We start from the raw sequence: 24,313 nt of genomic DNA, 5'->3' as shown, positions 1-24,313 counted from the left end.
GTTTGAGAAGAAGGAAAAGAGAAAGACTTATTTTTCTCTTTTAGGAAAAATAATTACTGAGAATGATCCATGTACACTGCATGTCCCCTTGAGCGACCTCAATGATACAGTGCAGAAACATCTCTCCTGTGTAGCCAGACCTGTTCCCAATTGTAATTTCACAAACTGCCAATAAGTTGAGGGCCTAAAAGTGGAGCTGCCTTGGGTTGAATGAGAGCTATCAAAAGTGGGCTTTTCCAGGTAGGAGAAAGATGATATCCCCCAGGTGTGTGGGCCAGGGGGAATTCATGCCTTTTTGATTATGAAGCACATACATGAGGTCACTGGAAATAAGTGGGGGTTGGTAGAGGTGCCAAAAAGAAGCCTCCAGCCAAATATGTTGATTGGCCAATGTTGAGCATTTTCCCATGACTCACCTGGGACATAATGGCGTATACGTTACAAGTGAATTCTGTGGCCACATTTCCCCCAAATAACATTTGATCTTCATTAGAGGTGGCCACAGTGCATTAACTAGATAGGAAGTTCCAAGTGATTGTTTTCCAAAGAACACAGCTTTTGTTGGGGATGGAGGGACATGAATGCAGCAATTTGTAGATAGTTCCAACAAGTTTTGAGATGCTAACTGCCCAAAAATATTCAGTCGCATTAGTTCATATGGTTACACAAAAGAAATTAAGAGCCTTATGGCTATTTTGGAGTGTCCCAGTTGGCCAAGCTTAATGGTATGGTTCTGACACCAACCAGTCAGAAACTACGCCTAACCAATCAGAATGGTCATTCTCCCAAGTAGTCCAGCAGCCACAGTGGTTGTTCCCACACAGTTGGTGGGCACTAGCTGAATATCAGTCCTGGCAGGGAGCTCTTAAATGCTCAGTAGGTCTCCAAGAGGTTTGTACCACAGCACATGTATTCTAAAACTTTCTAATGGGTCCAAGATGATGGTGTAGGTGGATGCTGAGCTCACTCCCTCCCATCAAATACACATCTATATTTAGAGAAATTTCTCCTAAGAGATAACTGTGACCCAATTGAACAGCTTTTCCACAACAAGCGAGAGAGACCACATAGAGAAGGCTGGGAAACTGAGAGAGTTCTCCGGAAGCTGAGGGAACAACTGAGAACCAGGGGATCTGGTGACTGCCATTGTTGATGTTTCCCCTGAATGTGCATCATGAGTGAGAGCTCCATGCAGGTTCTCTGGCCGACCTGAAAAATGCTGTAGCTCCTCCCAGCCACCCCTCCTGGAGCTAGATCCAATGGAAACAGGAGGACACCACAGCATTCATTCAAGAGGCCCCTCCACCTTGAGACTGATCTAGAAGGTATGGTAAGGTGATGATGCTTCATGTGGAACTAGAAAAACACCGTGGTACCTGCCAGCAGGGTTACCCTGTCCAGAGAAAGTGCAGGGATAGTGGAGTGCTACTGTGTGCTCACATGGGGCTGTCCATCTGGAGAGAGACTGGAGATATTGGGACACTGCTGCATGTACACATGGGACTGCTCCACTTTAATACAGTGCAGAGATAGCAAAACTTTGTAGCACATGTGGGTGATGCTGTGCCCACACGCAGGGCTGCCCTTCCCAGAGACAGTGCAGAACTAGCAAAGTATGACTTTGTGTGCACACAAGGCTGTCCCACCCGAAGGAAGGGGAGAGCTAGTAAGGCATTGTGAGGCAAGCCCAAAGAATAGCCCTGTACAGACCCTGCTCTGACAACAAAGCAATAGGGCACACCAAGCATGCACCGAGCAGCCTCAGCAACACCAGACAGCTCTACCTGGATTAGAAGGGCAAGGAAGCATGCACACATTAGGCTGTGCTGCCTGGAACCCACTCTTTCAGAACAGGTGTCACATCAGGCACTGCATGTGACTGCCCCTGCTACAACTGGCCTGTCAAAACTATTCGACAGTCTACACAGAGACCTCTTTTTTCATCTCAGGAACAAATACAGAAAGTCAAACAAAATGGGGAGACAGAAGAATATACTCCAAGTGAAGAAACAAGAAAAAACTCCAGAGAAAAACCCTATTATAATAGGGATAAGTAATTTGCCTGATAAAGAATTCAAATAAATGGTCATGAGGATGCTCAACAAACATGAGAGTAGAATTGAAGAACTCAGAGAGCACTTCAACAAAGAGATCAAAAATGTAATAAATCAGAGATGAAGAATACCATAACTGAAAGTAAGAATACATTAGAAGGAATTGACAACAAATTAGTTAGTATAAAAGAATGGATTGATGACTTGGAAGACAGAAGAGTGGAAATCACCCAATCTGAGCAAAATGAAAAATAATTAAAAAAAATGAGGATAGTATAAGAGATATCTGAGATAACATCAAGCATTCTAACTTTTGCATTATTCCAGAAGAAGAAGAGAGAGAAAGGGGCTGAAAAAATATTGGAAGAAATAATGGCTAAAAACTTTACTAATTTGGGGACATCCAGGTCCAGGAAGGACAGAGAATTCCAAACAAGATGAACCCAAGAAACCCACACCAAGACATAGTCTAATTAAAATGGCAAAAGTTAAGGATAAAGAGACCACTTTAAAGGCAGCAAGAATGAATGAATAAGTCACATACAAGGGAAGCCCCATAAGGCTATCAGCTGATTTCTCAGGACAGAAGGGAGAAGCAGGAAATATTTAAAGTGGTGAAAGGAAGGAATCTACAACCTAGAATTGTATATCTGATAAGGCTATCAGAGTTGAAGGATAGTTTTCCAGACAAAAACTAAAGGAGTTCACATCAACTAAGTCAGCCTTCCAAGAAATGTCAAAGGGCCCTCTTTTTTCACAAAACATGAGACCATAACCAGAAATAAGAAAATACATAAAAGAAAAGAATCTACCGCTAAAGACAAATGTAAAATAAACATGGTGAATCGAGCACTTAAAAAGCTAATATGAAGGTTAAAAAACAGGAGCAAAATTAACTATAAATACAATAAATAATCAGGATACACGAAACAAAAAGATATAAAACATGATATCAGAAACATAAAGAGTGGAGGTGGGAATAAAAATGTAGTCCTTTTAGAATTTGATTGAACTAAAATGCCTATCATTTTAAAATAGACTGCAGTGGATATAGATGGATAAATATGAACCTCATGGTAACCATAATCCAAAAACATAAAAAAATACTCAAAAAAAAAAAATGAAGAGAAAGGAATCCAAGCAAAACCCTAAAGAAAACCAACAAATCAAAAGAGATCAAGAGCAGAAGAGAAGAACAAGAACCAAAAATCAATAAAATGGCAACAAGCACATATCTGACAATAATTACTTTAAATATAGATTAAATGTTCCAATCAAAAGACATAGGGTGGCAGAATGGATTAAAAAACATGACCTCTCTATATGCTGCCTACAGCAGACTCAGTTTAGATTGAAAAAATACTCATAGACAAAGTGAAGGGATGGAAAAAGACATTCCATGCAAATAGAAATGAAAAGGAAGCTGGGTAGCAATACTCATACCAGACAAAATAGTCTTTAAAACAAAGACTGTAAAAAGAGAGAAAGAGAGACCACATAATTTTTAAGGGTCAGTCCAAGGAGAGGTTATAACAATTGTAAATACCTGTGCATCCAACATAGGAGCACCCGAGTACAGAAAGCAAATGTTAATGGACATAAAGGCAGAAATCAATAGTAGTACAATAATAATTGGGGACTCTAGTACTCCACTTACCTCAATGGACAGATCATCCAGGCAGAAAATTAACAAGGAAATAATGGCCTCAAATGCCGTATTATTTCAGTTTGACTTAACAGACCTTTACAGAGAATTTTATGCAAAAAATGCAGAAACACGTTTTTCTCAAGTGCACATGGAACATGTTCCAGGACAGATCACACACTAGGCATTTACTTTCCTGTTGTGGCAGTACCTTTAGATTTACCTTTCAAATAAAACCCTCTCACCTGGCCCCAGCTGGAGAAGGCCCATTCCACACAGAGCTGTTGGTTACAGGCCTGGGTGTCTACTGGCCGTTTGGTGAGCTGCGTGCACATGTCGTTGGACACGGGAGTGGAGATTCCAGAGGCTTTCAACTTCTGGCAGGTCACCCGGCGGGTCTGAATGCCTCCCCCACAGCTCCGGGTACAGGCTGACCAGGAAGTCACCATCCACCTGTGGAGAGGAAGAAAGGTGAGGGCAGTTGCAAAAGGTCTTGGGGAGAGGAACGATGCTATATGCTCTCAGAAAAAGAGCCCCACACATCCCCTTGCTCTCATCACACAGCTGCTAATTTGGGGGCCATAGCCCTTTTCTCAGTATATACTTGGGGTAGAAGGTTGAAAATGGCCCCCCCAAAGAAATCTACATCAAATCCCTGGAGCCTGTGAATGTTACTTTATTTGGACAGAGGGTTTTTGCAGATATAACTAAGGATTTTGAGATGAGATTATTGTACATTGTAAATGTCATTGCAAGTATCCTTATAAGAGAACAAGAAAGGGTGATTCGACATAGAAGAAGAGGAAACAGTATGACCAGAGAAGCAGAAGATGGAGGGATGTGGTCACAAGCCAAGGGATGCTCAGAGCCATCAAAAGGTGCAAGGGCCAAGGAACAGATTCTCCCTTAGAGCCTTTGGAAAGGGTGCAGCCCTGCTGACACCTCGATTTTGAACTTCTGGGCTCTAAATCTGTGAGAGGATACATTTCTATTGTTTTAAGTTACTATGTTTGTCATAATTTGTTACAGCAGGCACAGGAAACAAATTGATTAAAAAGGTGCATCTCGAAAGAATATTCTGAAGATCAGTTGCCTCTGCTTGACATTAGCCTCGATGTCTTGCAGGTGATGGAGAAATAGTCCTTGAACTAGTTGCACTGCACTGCGGTTCTTGCACTTCCTAATGGTACCCAACTGTGTGGTAGAGGAGAGATGACGGATCCAGGCCTGTGTTACCTCCTGACCCAGGAGGCACTCTGGGTCTCACTTTGGCTAACATTTTGTCTCTCGGGAGCATGTAAAAGTCCTTCTAGCTTTCTGGAACAACTTTCTACCTCCATGAGTACAGACCATAGATCTTATACCATGGGCTGAAAGTAGCTGTTCTCAGAATGTTAAGTTTCGACTACACTTTGGATCCTTGGAAGTGAGACTGACCAAGAGAGTGACAAATGGCTTTTCTCAAAACACCAATCTGTCATCTGGGAAAGACTCTGAAATCCTTGGTCCATATCGAACATGTAGGGGTTTTCTTTGCACGTTTGCACTATAGGATGGTTCAAAGAGGAGGGGAAGGGGGACATTTTTGGGGGAATAGTACTAAAAGACTTGGTGCTGTCCAGCCATTTCACCCTATCTAGAAAAAAATTCTCTGGTTTTATTGTCTGAGAAAAAATTTATCTAAATGAAATGGTCCTATCTGGGTCAAAGTGGGTCTTCCCACAGCTATTCAAAAAGATGACCAGGGCAATACTTTTGTGTGCAAAGGCTGCTGAAGTGCCCAAAAAGCCTGGTGGGGAAACCTGTCAAAGGTGAACCTGTGGCCGCCTCCTAGTCCAGGGGTGCCACATCTGGCTCTCAGGAGAGGTGTGCACAGGAACAGAGAGCAAATTCCTCCTGCATCTGGATCTGTGACTGATTTAGTTTGGTGCAACTTCCCTGCTCTATTTGCCTGGAGAGAGGGCTGTGTGCGGAATTCCAACCCACAGGAGCAGGGCCACTTAAGAAGCAGGCGTGAGGTTTTTGAAGGATCCTGGGGGCATTGAAACCAAAGCAGACACAGCCATTATTTCATTTGCAGACGTAAATGAGGCTGATTGACTCTGACCATCACCACAGCAAATCAAAAAGTTCCTGGCATGTCCAAGACCTCTTCTTCATTTCACACGGCTTGGCAAGGGCAGTCTTCCAGTCTCTCATATCCCTGGTGAATGTCAGGCCTGCATTTCAATCAACTTTTATTTCCAAATATACATTTCAGCAATTTTTCAGGAGCTGGGTGCAGGGTTTGAGAGAGGCGAGGCATGGGCTATGTTACAGTTCAGGAAGGGTATAAAAGGACATTAATCATTCCCGTGGAAACCTTCCTGTCAGCAAGTCAAACTGCTGATATTAATGAGTGTGTTTCATATTTCATTGAGTCTCTTCTGGTTTCAGCTGCTCCTTATGACTCAGCTGGCAAAACACAAGCGGTTGCCGAAGTAGTGTATGAAAGTCCTACACAGGTAGAAAGGGGCATTACACGGCCCGGCCAAGTCCCCCAAGACTCAGGGCGCCATGGTGGTGCCAATTCTAAGCCCATTAATTATCCCTCTAGCTACTGCCTGAGCACTGCAGAGGGCATGCTTAGTGGGACTAGCAGCTTCTCGAAGCTGGAGGAAGATGTGACAGGCAGAGACTGTGGGTGTCAGTCTGGGCTCTATAAGGGACCCAAATGCAGAGTGTATATTTAACATTGAGGCAACCATAGGAAACAGTGACTTATTTCAACGTTAGCAGGTTGCCACTCTTTGTGGAAAAGAAGAGGATACAATTTCTTCAGGTAAACTAGAGTACTGATTGGCACAGGTATTTTAAGTTAGGGGCCAGGGATGGGGTTAGGGTAGAGGCCAGCGATACCCTTTCCCTCAGCACTTCAGCTGCAAACACATTTTTTCTCTTACAGAGAGTCAGTTTCTTACTGCAGAATGGGAGCTATCTCTTGCCAGTGCCTGGGATGCCCCTGCTCCCAGAACAGAGCCTTTCAGGCACTAGGGATATCTAGGCAGCCCTTAGCTTGCTGAGAGTTGAGGGAACAAAAGGGCTGAGTGAAAAGGCTCATTCTGAGGGATGTTTTCTGCAGGGCGGAGAAGCCTGACAAGCCTGTGCCTATAGAAGAGAACAGTTCCTTGGAGGGCAGGCCCCCTGACCTGCACTTGGCATCTTTCCCTGCACAGTCTAGACAAGGGCTGGCCACCAATTGGCTGAAAGTCAGGGCCCGTGCTTGTGAGTGGGGAGGCCTGAGCCAGCCTCAGCCACACTTACCGAGAAGGGCAGTCTCTCCGGTTGCAGGCGACAGGCTGCACAGCAGGGCGAATCTTCCCTGCACAGTGAGCAGGGTTGACCTCTGAGCCATTCAGGAGACACCTCAGGCGGGGCTGCTGAACGCCCCTGTTACCACAGGAGGCCGAACAGGTTGCCAGTCTGTCCACAGACCACCAGTAATCTGTCACAGGAGGGGGATCAGAGGTGAGAAGCAGAGAGTATTATTCCCCATGCTCTGTATTCCTTCTGAGCAGGGCATTGCGGGAAGAGGGCTGTGTGTGGGTGTTATGAATTAGCCTCTGCCCCTCAGTGGTTTCTGTTCCTGGTCTATCTAGACAAGTCATGTGGTCTCCAGAGGCCTCAGTTAACTCGCTACAAAAGGAGCATGCTAGTTATCACTTATCAAGTTATTGTAAAGCCTGGATATAATAAAGGTCAAGAACCTAGCCCCGTGCCTGGCACAGAGAGAGAAAGTACTTAATCAGTCGCTATAGCTCTTACTATTTTTAAACATACTCCTTAAAGTGCTCTTATTTTTTTTCTACTAGCTTACCAGAAAGTGACTTTATTTTTCAACAAAGATATAAAAATGTCAGAAATACTTAATCATATTTAAAAGTGCAGATTCAAATTAGACTTCGTAGATGTTAGTTAAAAACCCCCACCCTACTCTGAGAGTACTCATTTAAGTGAGGCAGCATGTACTGATGTCTGCGAAAAGCAATTTCTTTGGATTTTCTATCGGGGGACTCACTGGTAGGAAAGCTGTTAAAAATAACCATGGGTTGATAAATTGTGAGTGCTTAGTTGCAAAGCTGTATATTACAAATCTTGCAGATAGGCACTGGCTTCTGGTTTTCAGCAGAGAATGGCTGGCTGGCTGGCTGGCTGGCAAGAAAATGGAACATTTACTTTCCTGTCTGGAAAGCCAAATGGCGGGGAAGGATATTTAAGGAAAACCCATGTGCTTGGAAGTCTCCCTTTCATGTGCTATATTGGCACAAAAGTCTGTCCGTTACCACAGAATCCTACATATAGAATATGGATTTTGCTTTCCCTAAAACTCACGCATAGGCCACAGGTAGAACCAACCTAGGGAAAACTCAGAAGCCTCACTTAGTTTCTATAACAAGGCCAGTTTTGGCTCCTCTCGCACTGTTTTGGGCTTATTCATAACTTGGTCCAGCAAATACCGAGCTCTGCTCAAGGCCTTTCTGACCTGCACATGTTCCAGGAAGGTTAATATACCAGCCACACAGGCTTCTCAGTCTGTCCTCTGAAAGGGCTGCAGGAAAGCTGCCTGGAAAGCACCTAGCATGTGACTGTGGCAGAAGACGCTTCAAGAGCTTGCAGGTACTGACACCAGCCCTGACTCTCCAGAGCAGGCAGCAGTAGCCAAGCGGTTTAGATCAAGAGATATTTTGGAACTAAACCAAGAGAAAAAATTTGTATATGTATATATTTTTTACCAGGGGTGTGTTTGTGTGTGTGTATTTTTCACTAGTTAACCAAGCACAAAAGAAACACATTTGACCTTGCTATATGGTGATGCTTCCTTGGTTCTGCAGCAATGGTATAAGCAGAAGGGCCCATTTACGAAAGCAGCACTGACATTTCCAGGTTATGCTGGAGTGGGGCCTGATGGCTCTTTTGAAGGGCCTCATTGTATGAAAACATGGTTCAGTTTCAGTTTTCATGCTCTAGAAACCACTGGAGATAAAAAATCACCTTGTCTACTAGAGAATTAGATTCCCAGGTGGACTCTCTTGTTTAAGAAATAAGCCCAGCATCCAAAACCCAACGGGTTTCTTACCTTGGATTCTGAGAGAGGCCTTCTGCACGAGCACTCCTGCCTCATTCTGAGCAAGGCAGCTGAATTCCCCTTGAGACTTGCCACTAAGATTTGCAACTTGAAGAATCTGTCCAGCTGCCAAGATATGATATGTCAATCCTGTGACAGTGGCAATTGACTGACCACCATGGAACCAGGTGATATTGGGGGTTGGGTGACCTTTGATGGGGCAGCCTAGAAGAGGAAAGGAGAGGCAAATTATTGATAAACCCAAAAAGGACACATTCCTGATGAGCTGCTTTAGAGTCTCTGTGGCTCTAGAGGTCATATGTATAACATGGCCCTCCCCATGGCATTTTTTTTTTTTTTTTTTTTTTTTTATGCTTGCCATTCCCAAGCAAATAGGAGATGATTTTATTCTGGGAGAGTGACGATTGTTCATTCAATAATAAGTAAAAATTATTGGAGGACACAAAGTGCCTATTGCTATCTGTATCCCTGTACTAACTTTTAAAAAATAAAACAATTAATATTCATTCATCGAACATTTTTTTCCAAGTTAATTAGTTCCTACACCGATTTTATTTGGAAAGAAATCACTTCTTCAAATGAAATGATTTGGAAAAAATACATACTATATAGTAATAGTTAAAAATCAAACTGTAATTGGTAAAAGCCTAATATCTGCCTTCATTTTACTCTTTATATGATTTTCAAGCCAAAATTTTTCAACAGAGACTAGGAAAACAATTTTAAACACTGATCTCATTTCTTTATAAGTCAAGAATCTTGGCCTTCTGACAGCTCTTTCCAAGCTTGCATTGGACATGTACAATATTACACTTTTTTACATAGTCATTGAACACATTTTGATACATTAAAATTCCAAAATATTAAACTGAGATATCATGTCTACTAAATATTCTGTAGCATAGAATTAGTAAAATAAACTGATTGCAGTTATGAGGGGAAACTCATTTTCTCTAAATTCAAAATACTTGCTGAATTTTCTGTGTGTCCCCAGCAACTAAGCTTCTATAGAAAATTTATTTGGAAGTTTAGAACACATGATAAATCATTAAATATTAAAAAGATACTGGAGGTTTTCCCTCAGTTCAGTTTTAAAAATCTATTTGGTGACTACTGTTCTGGGGATTGTTAAGATAGTTAAGACTATCTTTCCTCTTACAAAGAATTCCCAGATGGTATAGAATTAAAAAAAAAAAGCACATTAATAAAATGCAATGTAAATGATGACATCTATGAGACACACAGATGGCCACCTACATGGATATGTGTGCTTATGGATCTGTAAAGAGAAGAGATTTTCCAGTGTTGGCTTGTTTTCTATTCTGGGGCAGCACTGTCAGAACTGGAATAGTATGCAGAGTCAACATAGGAAAGGCCCTTAGAGATCATCTAGCCTGCTGCCAAAGGAAGAAACTGAGGATCAGAGATACTAAGAAACCTTCCCAAGATCAATGAACATGCCTTTTTACTCTTTGCCTTGTGTTCTTACATTCATACCTACTAGTTCAGCTGGGTACCAGCAATTTATCTAGGCACCTTGTTATCTACTTCCTTTGTTCATTTCTTTCTTACCTTTGCCCTCCCCACTACACACACACATTTTCACTGTAATTGTGAAGCCTGACTGGGTTGGAGTGACTAATTTGAAGAAGGACCCTAGAAAAATAATGCTAAAATCTGCCTAGGAAGCTCAGTGTGGGATATAGTGTTATAGAATCCAACTTCCCCACCTCCTTCCTGACTTTGGCCATGTGATTACTTGGGCCAATAAAATGAGTCAGATGTTACACTAATGATGAATAATCTGAAAGGAAAATTAAGAAAACAATTCCACTAACAGTAGCATCAAAAAGAATAAGATACTTAATAATAAATTTAACTAAGGAGGGAAAGACACTGACAACTATAAAACATTGCTAAAAGAAATTAAAACACAAATAAATGGGAAGATACCTCACGTTCATGATTGGAAGACTTAACATTGTTAAGATGTCAGTACTCCCCAAAGTGAACTACAGATTCAATGCAATGCCTATCAAAATCTCAATGATGTTCTTTTGCAGAAATAGAAAAATCTATCTTAAAATTCATATAAAATCTTAAGAGACCACAAATAGCCAAAACGATTAAAAAAAAAAACAGTGTTGAAGAGCTTATACTTTGATTTTAAAACTTATTAAAAGCCATAGTAATTGAAACAGTATGGTATTGGCATAAAGACAGACATACAGACTAATTGGATAGAGATTCCAGAAATAAACTCTTGCATATATGGTCAAATGACAAGATCATTCAACTGAGAAAAGAACAATCTTTTCAACAAATGGTGCTGGGAAAACTGGATAGCCACATGCGAAAAAAAAAATGTTGGATCCTTTACACCATATATTAAAATTATTTTAAGGGCCAAACACCTAAACCTAAGAGTTAAAAGTATAAAAATCTTAGGGAAAAGCTTCACAATATAGGATTTGGTGATGATTTCTTAGACACTAAAAGCACAGGCAACAACAAAAAAATTGGACTAACTGGAGATCATCAAAATTGAAAGTTTTTGTGCAAAGGACACCATCAACAGATTGAAAAGGCAACCCACAGAATGGGAGAAAATATTTGCAAATCACATATCTGATAAGGGAGTAATATCCAGAATATAGGTACTAACTAGAGTACTGAAGTGTAAGTTGAGTCTGATCTTGGAAGCTAAGCAGGGTCAGGCCTGGTTAGTACTTGGACGGGAGACCACCTAGGAAGACCAGGTAGTGTAGGTGTTAAAAAAAAAAAATCCAGAATATATAAAGAACTCCTACGACTTAACAATAACCATAAATGAATTTAAAAATGGGCAAAGACTTGAATAGTCTTGCTACAAAGATATACCAATGGCCAATAAGCACATGAAAAGATGTTCAATATCACCAATTGTTATATAAACTCAAATCATAATCATGAGATACCACTTATCACTCATTAGGATGATCATTAAAAAAAACAAAAAAGTGTTGGTAAATATATAAATTAGAACCCTTGTGCATTGTTGGTAGGAATATAAAATGGTACAGCCAATGTGGAAAATAATATGACAATTCCTCAATAAATTAAACATAGATTTATGGTATGATCCACTTCGGGATATATACCCAAAAGAATTAAAAGCAGGGACTTGAACAGGTATTTGTACACCAATGTTCATAGAAGTATTCATGACAGCTAAAACAATCCAAATGTTTCACAAAGGGTGGAAAAAAACCAAAATGTGGTGCATATGTATTATGAAACATTATTTAGCCTTAAAAAGGAATGCTGATACATGTGACAATATGGATGAACCTTGAAAATATTAAGTTGAAGAAGCCAGAAACAAAAGGACAAATATTACAATATTTGTAATTTGATTCCACTTATATGAGTTTCCTAGTGTAGTCAAATTCACAGAAGCAGAAAGTAGAACAGTGATTACCAGGGGCTGGGGGATGGAGGAAATGGAGAATTATTATTATATGGGCTCAGAGTTTTAGTTTGAGATGAAAGAATTCTGGAGATGTAAAGCTTTTATGTTGCACAACATGAATATAATTGATGCCACTGAATGGTACACTTAAAATGGTTAAAATAGTAAATTTTATGTTATGTGTATTCGTTTTACCATGATAAAAGAAGTGAGGCAGATGTGCTGGTGTACCAGATCCAGACCTTGACATCCAGAGACCTTGTGTCTTTGCTTGTGTTCGCGTCTTTGCCATCACCACCAAAACATGCCTGAACTAGCCTGATGATCCCAAGAGAATAACGAGAGAAATGTGGAGAACAGCCAAGTCGCCCCAGCCAAACCCAGTTTAGATCAGCTGAACTAAATAAATAAGATCGGTAAGAATATATTATTGTTATTTTAGGCCACTGATTATGTGTGGACAAAAAGGGGGTTGTATGGAAAGTAACCTCACAGGGTGATCTGATCATAAGTTTCTTACAGGGTGGGTCATGGTGGGTAGTCATGGCCCAGGAATATAGCCTATTTAGTAAAATAGTTTATCTTTGCCTTAAGCAAACATGTCCATTGTTTCTATGTACCTAGGTTAACTGTCTTTAAAACAGACCATAAATATCCTCAAGAGAACACACAATATTGATAACTATCCTGTAATCCAATCCCCACCTTGCTTTCTCCCCCTTCATGTAATCTGTCTTATATTCCTTCCTTAATTTGAAATGCATAAAAGAAATTGCAAAACTGTTACTCTATGGAGCATTTGAGATCTTGCTCCCCGGCATATGTTGATATGTTGTCAGTTTGGCTCAAATAGACTCTTATAAAAATTCTCCACAGGTTTGGACGCTTCTTATGTTGACACTTGTGTTTTTTAAATGCAGAGTATTTTATTATTTTTATTATTTTATTTTTTTTTTGGCAATAGCTAACTGATATACTTAGGGAGAAGCGCCTTCTATCTCTTCTGCTTGGCCCATGTGTCCAAGGCCTAGAGCAGGTCAGAGTTTTTACCCAAGCGCTATCTTGGCTGTCTCCAGACCTGTATCTTCTTATTCAGGTACTCAGGAGGAGCAGGTTCCCGTGTGCTCCTGGTGGTATTAGGCATCTATATGCTATGAGCTCCATTATGGTGTCATTGCACTTTCATTATGAAATGGGTGTGGGCATGGCCTGGGGGAGAGGAGTATAGAAATCAGTTCATTGGGGATCTCCTGAGATTGGCAGCGCTCACCTGCTGTAATCTCAAATGAGTCTGGGGATAGATGCTGGTTTCATTTTTTAAATAAAGGGCAGGAAAACTACATTTATTTAGGCAAATAACATGCTTTAAAAAGTGAAGCTTCAGACAAGTACAGCTTTTCAGAATGAAAACAGCAAATGTATGTCTCGCAAATACATCTGCTTTGAAAAAAAAAAATAGGTGCCATACACTTTAGAAGCTGTCTCCATGAATCATTCTGTTTGGTCAATGTGGACAGAGCTCTGGTGAGTCTGACTAGATTCTAAGTTGATAAATAAGAACCTTGCTGTTCTCAAGGAAATAGTAGATATTTGGGACAGGGAATCTCTCATGTTTACTCCTGGTTTTTATTTTCTCAGCTCCATTAGGATTCATTTATGAGAGAGTATTTAGGCAGAAAAAAAGTGATAGCAGCCTCAAGCTGTTTTCTGTGGCTGATAAAGTTACTTATCTGGGAGCCAGAAATCTTAGTAAGCTAAATAAGAGGAACATTTGCATAACAATTAAATTCCAAACTCTCCCCCCCTTTTTTTTTTTTGGAAACAGAAGCCACAGTGAACAGCCAGGACACCACTCTTGGCCCGTGTGGATCTCATTTCGCTTGGATCTTGGACCTGTTCCCAGGGCCTTCAGTCTACTACTTCCAGTGGGGATGGGGATGAATGTGGTAGAGGATGAGGTAGGGTTTGGTCCAATGGTAGGCATCAGGGCTGCCACGAATATGTAGTTCTTGAAACTCATCTTGAGAGAGCTCCATGAGGAGCGCTAAGACAGGTGTTTTTGAGAAGCTGCCTTCATAGTAATGCCTCTCATTCTGAAATCTATCAAGGTGAAATCTTTTTTGTAGAAAGTTTTACAAAGAAAACAAGTTAGTTATTTTCAAATGCAGCTACCCAGATTCATGACTCTCGAAGAAAACTCTAGAGTTTTTTAGGATTCTCTGGGTTCAGTTTTCTAATTTGTAAATGAGAGCTTTTAGTTTAGTCAATGATTTTTAAGTTGATGTTCCCTGAGGCCCTGGGGTTCTGAAGAGGTACCTGGGGAGGGGACCTTGAAAGGGAATCTGCACAGGTGGGGTCTTGGGGGCTTTATCTACATTTTAAGCACTGCAGATAGATATATAGATAGATTGATAGATAGATAGAAAGACAGATATAGATAGATAGATATGGCTTCTGCATAAAAAGATTCCACTATTAGTAACCACTAAATTAGATGATCTTTAGGGTGTTTTTAGATTTCAAGATTTTTCAGTATTATCTCAAACTCATCATCCTCAATCCTCCTCTTCCTCTTCATGGAGCCAAGGGCAAAGTGGATCTATTTCAATCTATACTGCTTATATCGATGTGTAGTGAAATTGAACTATATTAATGAAGGGCTCATGGAACGGATAGAATATATGGATGTTATTTAGGGTTAAGCTAAGCAGAGACCAGGGATACCGAGTAGGAAGGGGAAGGCAGTCTAGAAGTAGTGTGAGCAAAGGTGCAAAGATAAGAAAACTGGTGGTGTGGCTGGGAGAAAAGACTAGTCGACTGGAACATGGGGAACACAGATAAAGCTGGCTTAGTGGGTGGGAATTACAATGGGAATTGAAGGCCAGAATCTGATGTTTTGGGACTCCTGAAGAGGGGGAATGATATAATCAAGATTGGCTTTAGACGGGTCATTAAAGTGATTGTTTGCAAAATTCACTGGCTGGAGAGAAAAGACCATCTAGAATTTCAGTTCAGATGTGGCAAGAAATGAGACATATTAGCTCTGACAGGAGACTGGTGGAGGCAAAGAGGTTGGAATGCAAAAGAGACTATTAATGGAAACAGGTAAATTAGGAAGAGAAGCTATTCCTTATCTTCACCGCTGATGACGGATAAGTTTAGTTGTAAACATATTGACTTTAAAGGTTGTTACTGAATCTCAGGATGGAAAAATCCATTGAGATGATAAAGATAAAAAGGTAAGTCAGAGATCAGAGCTGGCTACACAGATTTTGTGACCCAGTCTCACAGATGTGTGTGGAAGAAATCTTCAATGAAGAGAGATCAGGCTTCAGAGCAAAACAATGAGAGAACTCTAGCATTCGGTGATTGAAGAAGGAAGAGAAAGGACTAAAGGAGTCTAAGAAGTGGTCTGAGAGATGGGGGAAATTGAGACTATGTAACACCATGGAAATCCAGAAAGGAAGCTGATTAAGAAACAAGTTATTAGTAAATCAGTGATCAATAAGAATTTTTAAAAATGAATGCATTGTTTCATTAGTATATGAAAATAACTGACCAAACAACCTCCCCCTTTTTAGGCAACATAAATGGTAAAATTCTAACTCATGTTAAAATGATCAATAATTCTTAGTGCAATTGGAAATAAAAGTGTTCTGTATATCAAACCATCTCACTGAATGCTCTGTACATCCATTTCTTTATTTAAGAGAGAATCCATCTCTGGGTCTTGACTCTTTAGAAGTGGACCAACTGACAACTGGGTTATTAAAAAGATAAAGAATTAAAGAGGATAAATGGGAATGCTTCAAATATTGCAAAATAGGAACAGAGTAGATCTTGGCTAGAAAATTCTTTAAAAAATTTGACTGGGGATTCTAGCTTATAGTAATGATGAATAACTTGGTTGAGCTAAACTTCCTGCAGATAACAATCATAAAAACAAACAACAAAAATAAACAACAAAAAATACACAAAACAATACAACTCTTTGAAAGCACTGAAGAGTGACCAAAAGCAGTGGCAGAAATGAGAGCTTGTTCTAGAAACCCAGGAATGGCAACAGATGTGATTTGCCAGCTTATGGCCTCCTGCCTAAGGAAATTGTCCAATCCCCATGTGGCTCAGGGAGCTGGAAAATTATAACTTTATTGATTTTAGATGTCAGAGGACAGAGTCTGGGGGCTCTTAGAACAGCTGGAAAGTTGGGGGAGGAAGTTCTGGAAGAGTCATAGAGGTGATAAAGTCAAAATCTGCACGATACCTGCCCAAATTCTTAATAGGCAGTCCCCAGGGGGCCTAGAAAAAGAGCAGCAGCTAGAAGCTGAAAGAACAGAGTGGAAATTCCAGTTGGTTTCCACTGAAGGGAAGACAAGAGGTTGGAATTTGAGTCAAGTTAACCATTTGTTAAACAAAAAACACTCTTCAGAGGAACACAACAGAATCTAAATTCTCTAATATTCAGTATATGATATAAAACCACTAGACAAGAAGAAATATGACCTATATTCAAGAGAAACAGCATCAAAACCAATCCTGAGATAATACAAATGTTGCGATAAGTGGACAGTGACTTTAAAGTAGCTATAATATGTAAGTACATAAAGAAAAATATGGTCACAATAAATGAATAGATGGAATATCTCAGTAGTGAAGCTAAAACTATAAAAAAAATCTAGAGCTGAAAAGTACAAAAAAAATTCATTAAATGAGCTAAACAGGAAATTGAAGATGGCAGGACAAAGTATTAGTGATCTTTAATATAGTTCAGCAGAAATTATCCAATATGAAGAACAGAAGGTAAAAAGGTTGAAGGAAAATAAACAGAGCCTCAAGAAAAACATTGCAAGGTCTACTATATGTGTAATTCAAGTCTGAGAAGGAAAGAATAAGATAGAAATACTGTAAGAAATAAAACATCTACCCTCTCAAATTTTTTGGAAAACTACATAAAGTTCCAAGAAGGTTAACAGATTACCTAGGTACCTATAGTCAAACTGTTGAAATTAATAAAGAAAAAGACTTGAAAGCCATGATGGAGTAACAAGGATTGAGCTTTCTCTTTTGTCCCCCAAAAAACTAGAAAACTGGACAAAAATGTATAACATGATTATTTTAAGACATTAGACAACAGACAGTAAAAGACTGTGATGTCTGTATAACAGAAAAGATTAGGTGAGCTCTATGAATTCTCTGACTTTCTGCCTAGAGGCACATGCTTAACTGTAAAGTGTGGATGGTATATTAGATTCTTTAAGCTGTTACAATAAAGTACCACAAACTGGGTGGCTTAACCAACAGAAATCTATTGCCTCACTTATAGAGGCTAGAAGTCTGAGATCAAAGTGTCAACAGAGTTAGCTCCTTCTGAGGGCTGTGAAGATAATCTGTTCTGTCCCTCTCTCCTACCTTCTGGTGGTTTGCTGGAAATCTTGTGTTCCTTGGCTTGTAGATGCATCACTCTGATCACTGCTTTCATATTCATGTGGAGTTTTTTTGTCTGTCTCAGTCCAAATTTCCCCTTTTCATAAGGACACCGATCACATTAGGGCCCACTCTAATGACCTCATCTTAACTTGATCATCTGCAAAGACCCGATTTCCAAATAAGGTGACATTCACAAGTACCGAGGGTTAGGGACCTCGACATTTTTTTAGGAGGATATAATTCAGCTCATAACAGAGGACTATCTCAAGGAGAACACTGCAGTCTGGATGAACTGATAAAACAAAGGACAGAGTTCGAAGAGCCTGAGGCAGTTGGAAGTTGCTAAGAATTCTGGTGATGAGGGTGCTGCATGGAAAAAGAGCTCCAGAAATGTGCATCAATTCCTCTGGAGTCTTTGCTCAGCTGAAGATGTGCAGGCATAAAGTGAAACTCTGTAAGACTGAGAAAAGACCAGCCAGGGACCTGTGAGTTTACTATTTCCCAAAGCTGAAACAGGGCTGGAAGGTTTTCAAGTTCTCACCAGCCAGAGTGGACATACTTATTATCTGAGGGCATGCGGCAGAGACAGACCCCAGCAGGCTGTAGATTAAAGACTACTCTAAATCTACTACGATTGAGCTTAAAAAAAAAAACTTTAAAAAGATCGAATTATAGCATAACTTCTCAATAGAAGAAAATTCAGCAAGTTCTATAAAAGGCCAAATTCGGACACTTCACAATATAAAATTTATACCATCCAGCATCCAATCAAGTATTACTGGATTAGTCAAGAAATAGAAAAATGTGACAAAAATCAGTCAATGGAAACAGATCAAGAAATGATAGGGATGATGAACTTAGTAGTAGACAAGGCTATGAAAACAAGGTAGTAAAAATATGTTAAGTATTTAAAGGAAAACATGCACGTACTGAGGAAAGGAGGAAATGGAAGTTATAAAAAAAATCAATGAACTTCTAGAAATGAAACATTTTATGAAATAAAAAAAAATCACTGGATAGAATTGATAGAAGACTAAATACTATAAAAAAGATTTGTGAAATTAAAGATATAGTAATAGAAATCAGCCAGAATGAAACAGAGTAAAAAGACGGGGAAAAAAATCAAGTGGTCAAACATATATTAGATAAGGATATAGTTACATTGGTGCATCTGTCAAAATTCTAAGGTTGAGTTGTACATTTTAACGTATGCAAATTTTACCTAGAAGAATAATTAGTAGGGGAGGGGTAGAGAGTAGGTAAAAGTATAAAAGAAATAGGAATGGCAGAATATTTTTATTGAAGCCAGGGTGATGAGTGCATATGGGTTCATTATACTATTTTGTTTACTTTGTACATATGCAAAGGAATATAAAAAGGAATAAACATTTTGAATTGTCTAAACCATTGATCATCAGTAGCAACTTGGTATCCAAAGAACTACGTTTCACATATTCTGCTTATTCAGCTCTATGCTTTTCCTATAAGGTCTTTTGTTTTTTAATTTTTATTTTTTATTTTTATTATGATGACATTGATTAACCAAATCCAGTAAGTTTCAGGTGTATAATTTAGCAGTAAGGCATACACACACACACACACATGTGTACACACACACACACATTGCACTGCATGTTCACTACCCATAGTTAGATTTCTTTCTGTCACTACATATTTGACCCCCTTTACTCTGTCTCCCTCCCCCCTCCTCCCCCACCCCCTATCCTCTGATAACCATTAGTCTATTGTCCATGTCCATGAGTCTCTGTTTGTCCTGTTCGTTTGTTGCTGGTTTTAGGTTTATATCCCACATATAAGTGATATCATGTGTTTTTCAACTTTTTCTGTCTGGCTTATTTCACTTAGTATGATTATCTAGAGGTCCATCCATGTTGTCACAAATGGCAGTATTTCATCTCTTCTTATGGTTGAATGATATTCCACTGTATATATGTACCACAGCTTCTTTATCCAATCATCTATCATAGGACACTTTGGTTGATTCCATGTTCTAGCCACGGTGAATAATGCTGCTATGAACACTATGAATTTTTGGTTATGAGTTTTCAAGTCTTTGGGATAAATACCCAGTAAAGGGATTGCTGAATCATATGGTAGATCAATTCTTAGTTTTTTGAGGACCCTCTATACTGTTTTCCATAGTGGCTGTACCAATTCGCAGTCCCACCAGCAGTGTATGAGGGTTCCTTTTTCTCCTCATCCTGTCCAACTCTTGTTATTACTTGCCCAGTTGATAGCAGCTATTCTAACTCCTATAAGGTTTTAACAACAACAAATGCTGTCCTAGGCTGCTATTTTCAGATGTTTCTGCAAATATTTTATAATTTTCCCAACTTAAAAATTCCTGCCAGATTTCATCCATCTCTGTTGAAGTCAGAGATCATTTTCCTTTGTACTCCTGTCTGTCACCTTTGATTCTAACTTTAGTGTGGTTACTCTGTATAGCAGAAACTACTAGTTATCCCTTCATATCCATCCTTTCCTTCTTATAGTAAAAGAATCCAGAATTTTAGTTAGGTACATAGCTACCTGGAAGAACAGGGTGTGAGCCATGTGATTACACTCAGTGAAATGAAAGGTAATGTATATGCATCCTGGGACATATTTTTAAAAACTTGCTTTTGTTGCCCCTTCCTCCATCCTGCTATTGAGAACTTGTATACGGAGAAAACCATTTGGTTAGGTAGATCATGGGAATACTGCAAAGCAACAGGAGTTTAAAAATTTTTTTGCCTGGCTCCCTAGGTGGCAGTAGGTTGCCAGACCATGCCTGGATTGTCTTCCTCCATACTGCTACAAGAGACAGGGATAAACTCCTGCCTTGTCGATGATTATTTTGGGTCTTTCATAGAGATTGCTAAATGTATATCTTAACTGTGACAATCTTAAATATTCTGCTCAATAGGTAATTGTGTTTTCCTTCACATCTGAACAGTAACCTTAGAAAATGTATTCCTAAGAAGTGTGACAACTCATCTTGGATTGAAAATGCTCTAGGAAAGTCTACTTTCAACAGTTAAAGGAAAGTAAAGACCAAAATAAACTAATTATAATTAAGTAAATGAACCAAATCGCCAGGCATCTATCTCCTTTTTCTATTACTAATATGTTCTTCCATGCTTTTAACTGAATACATAGCTTCTTCTCCTTAAAAACTTTGTATTCAGAATTGGTACCCTCCTCAGCACATGTGTAGTGCAGGCCCCTTTTCTTTTATGTACATGTTTATGTGCACATCTCTGTGTACACAGTGGTCTCTGAGGTTTGCCAATAGCAATAGTCAAAACAAGGAATCTAACATTAATTTCCACTCTGTATGTTCTCAGTGAATAATTATCCACTTTCTCTGCTAATGAGAAAACCTGGCTTGTAACAGGGGTTCCCTTCTGTCACGGACATTTCTCATTTGTTAAAGTAAAAGAAGTATCGATCATTTTTTGGAGGTGCGCAATCTCTGGATGTGCCATATTCAAGGACACCAAAAACCGTGTGCTAACATATTTCATACCACGAGAGGGGCCAAATAATGAACCACTCTCCTGCTTCCTTTGCTTCAGTGAGGAAGGTAACAGTGTTTCATACAGGGGTTAGCTTCTCTTTTTCTGTTTCCCTCCCAGCTACATGAATGTTGACCATTTCTATCCTCCCAATCTCAATGTCCACCCCAGGAAATGCTCAATCAGCAGGGAATGACAGGGCTTGCTCTCCTCAGACCTCAGTTATTATAGGTCCTGAGTTAGTTAGGTTGCTGAGGAGGAAGCAGTGCTTGGGAAAGCTGCCTAGTTAATGAGAATTCTGGCAGCAGAAAGCCTCTATCAACCCTTCCTAACCAGTGAAAGAAAATATTGCCTTTAGGCCTTCATTCCTAGGTCCACTGTGGCTCTAAATTGAGCCGAAGCCAGGTGTGATTCACATATGTGTGAAGGTTTTTCTCCGAGTTTCACCTACTTAATTTTTTTTTTTTTTTAAAAAACCACATTAACTGGAGAGTGATAAAAGTATAGAATGGGGGAGATGTGTACAATAAGAAAAATAAATTATATATGAAATTGTATCCTCTGGGAGTCAGTTTAGCTATAACCTGCCACTAGTTGACACTCCTGATTAAGTCAAATTGACCTTACTGACTTTCTTCACTTTTGTCTCCTATTTCACATTGGTTTCTGTAACTAAAATAGCATCACTCAGGGAAACAGGCTGAGTTCAACAGGTGAGGAAAATACAGGGTTAGAAACCTGGGAGGCCTGGTGCCCTGGCTTTGACTTCCTCACACTGCCTGCAGAAGAGGCTGGCTCACCTTATAGGTGGTGAGGAGAGCTGTCTTTGAGGCATCTGTCTAGAAAGAAGCTCTGAACTCATTGTGGTCACTACTCAGTGGATATTTTTGTTCATTTGAAGGGCTTAAAATGAGCAGGATTTCTGGTCTGCTAAGAGATAGGCAAGCAGCTTGATTTGTGGTCTCCTTATAGGATAGATCAAGCCAACTCATGCATTCATTAGCTGCCCGTCATTTGAGTGAACCACACATCCGGAGTTCATTTTCATGAGTTCTTACTCTTAATGAGCAGAAGGCAAGAGTTCAGAGTGCACATTCTCCCTCGTCTCCTTCCTTTCCAGCCAAACAGCTCAGAAAAAGGCAGCTGAGCTTGATAAACCAATTGCACAAAGCAAAAAATGTAAATGGACTGAAAGAGGTTCCTAAGGAAGGATGGTTTAAAAATGGGGTACAAAATCTAAAAGAGGAAGAGAAAAAAGTAGTGCTCTGGGGGTTTTCACTTATTTCACTGCTATCTAAAGCTGTGGCAGATTAGGACATGCTGTGTAAAAATATTAAAGACGTGGCATTATTACTTCATGAGCTGGCTCTGGGCCTGTCAGCATTTCCATTATAATCCTGTACTTTTCACGGAGTTAAAACTTACTATAAAAATGATGTGTGCTGGGATGAAACTTGGCACTTGGTGTAGTCAGTCTGGGAGTCCTTTCCTTAATTTAATTTTATAAAACTGGAAAACACTCAGCCATTTAAAATTTATAGAGGGATCTCCATTCTGCTCATGGTATATGGTGTGCATGGGCCTCACTCTGAGGCCACGGGGTGACTGGATGAAATCAGGGAAAGTGCCTTACTGCATTATCTGGCTCTCTCTCCTTTCAGGTTTGTTGTCCCCTTGGTTGACAGAGATGGTCTCTAAAGCAGCATTGAATGAGTGAGAACTGGCACCAGGCAGTAGGCTGAGAGACATGATTAATTCATATCGGAAAAAACTCAGTTCCTTACTCCCCATTTGTCAGCTGGACCCAAGAAGGCTGTGAGAGAAGACAAGCAACTTTAATTTTCACTCCGATTTCTGGGACCTCCCAATAAGCTGGTCAAATAACCAGGCCAAGACTATTCTCATGTATATTTGCCCAAAGAAAACTAACTTTAAAACATTCCTGGAAAAAAGGAACTAGAGCAAGCCTATTTTCCATTCCCCAAATGTCTCTTTACCCCTAGGGCACGCTTTGGGTTTCCATTGGCAGGGGGTACAATAATGTCTCCATGCTCCTGGGCATCTGGTGGAAGAACTTGATATATTTCTCAGCATGAAAAGTAGCTCCATACAGATTTATGACTTAAGGCCTTGCCTTCTCCAAAATGAGTTAGTTATTGCTTCGTTACTGCTCGCGTCCATAAGCTTAGGGCCTGGTTATTCTCTTACAGGTAAAACAGTGAGATGCTACTTACGGTGTCCATGCATATACAATCTTGGCTGTAAAATATGACTGTACCGTCTAAGTCAGAGTTTGGCAGTGCTGACCAACATGCTTATCCAGGATCATCTGGACCATCTGGGGTGGGGGGAGGGGGTTGTAGGAAATTGGTCCGACTTAAAAAATTCACAGTAGTGTTGATTGGGATTGAAACTATCTCGAGTGGATAATATACAGAGTTCCCGTGTTTCCTTCCCTGCCAGCAGGCTCTTGGCACAAAATACACCTTTAAAAACACATCAGCATTTTTTTAAAGTTTCAGATTTCTGGGTTTATAAGTCCCTGGTTGACTCTACCCTCAGGCTGCTGGCAGGTGCTACCTGGCCAGCGGGAGGGAAGACTGGGATGACCCCAAGGAGGCCTAGCTGCAGGCTGCCCGGAGCCGAGGGAGGAGTCTCAGCCCACTGACGAGAGGGCCTTTTAACGAACCTCAGAATGTGGATCATACTTTGGCCTTCCCATACTTTTGAGGTCCTAAGTTAGAACTTACCTCTGTGTGTATGTTTCTTCATTACACCTACCAGGTCTAGATTCTGTAAAGAACGAGACTAATGTTTCGCATTTGGTCTGAAATGAGACATTTCAGGACTTTCAAGAGGTGCTCTATAATAATCAAGGTGCTACTGCTGTGATAACGAAACGGTGGTTTTAGAGTAAAGCTGTAGACACTATGAATATTCTCTTCCCTTGAGTAATATAGCCATTCTCACCCCCTCACTCCAGCCAATGGAGAGGAAAGCTAGAAAATATCCAGATTAGGTTAGGGGAAAAAAATGAAAGCCAGCAGCAGCTCGGAGCCAACATGCCTTCATGAACTCGGCTTAGGTTTGGCT

The 24,313-nt window shown here is 40.1% G+C and overlaps 1 protein-coding gene across 3 annotated transcripts in view; it reads right to left on the bottom strand.

Moving 5' to 3' along the window:
• ADAMTSL1 (ADAMTS like 1) overlaps positions 1-24,313 on the bottom strand; it is an 823,217-nt gene that overhangs the window by 20,507 nt on the left and 778,397 nt on the right. For all 3 annotated transcript variants that reach the window (XM_036217921.1, XM_036217923.1, XM_036217924.1), the window contains 3 exons: positions 8,816-9,028; positions 7,003-7,183; positions 3,945-4,152 (listed from right to left, as the gene is read on the bottom strand). In XM_036217921.1, coding sequence (XP_036073814.1) covers positions 3,945-4,152; positions 7,003-7,183; positions 8,816-9,028 — 602 coding nt within the window. The remainder of the gene's footprint in view (positions 1-3,944; positions 4,153-7,002; positions 7,184-8,815; positions 9,029-24,313) is intronic.

This window comes from Rousettus aegyptiacus, unplaced genomic scaffold (assembly GCF_014176215.1).
Source record: "Rousettus aegyptiacus isolate mRouAeg1 unplaced genomic scaffold, mRouAeg1.p scaffold_m13_p_3, whole genome shotgun sequence".
Taxonomy (NCBI): Eukaryota; Metazoa; Chordata; class Mammalia; order Chiroptera; family Pteropodidae; genus Rousettus; species Rousettus aegyptiacus.
This window is presented reverse-complemented; position numbering and strand designations above follow the sequence as displayed.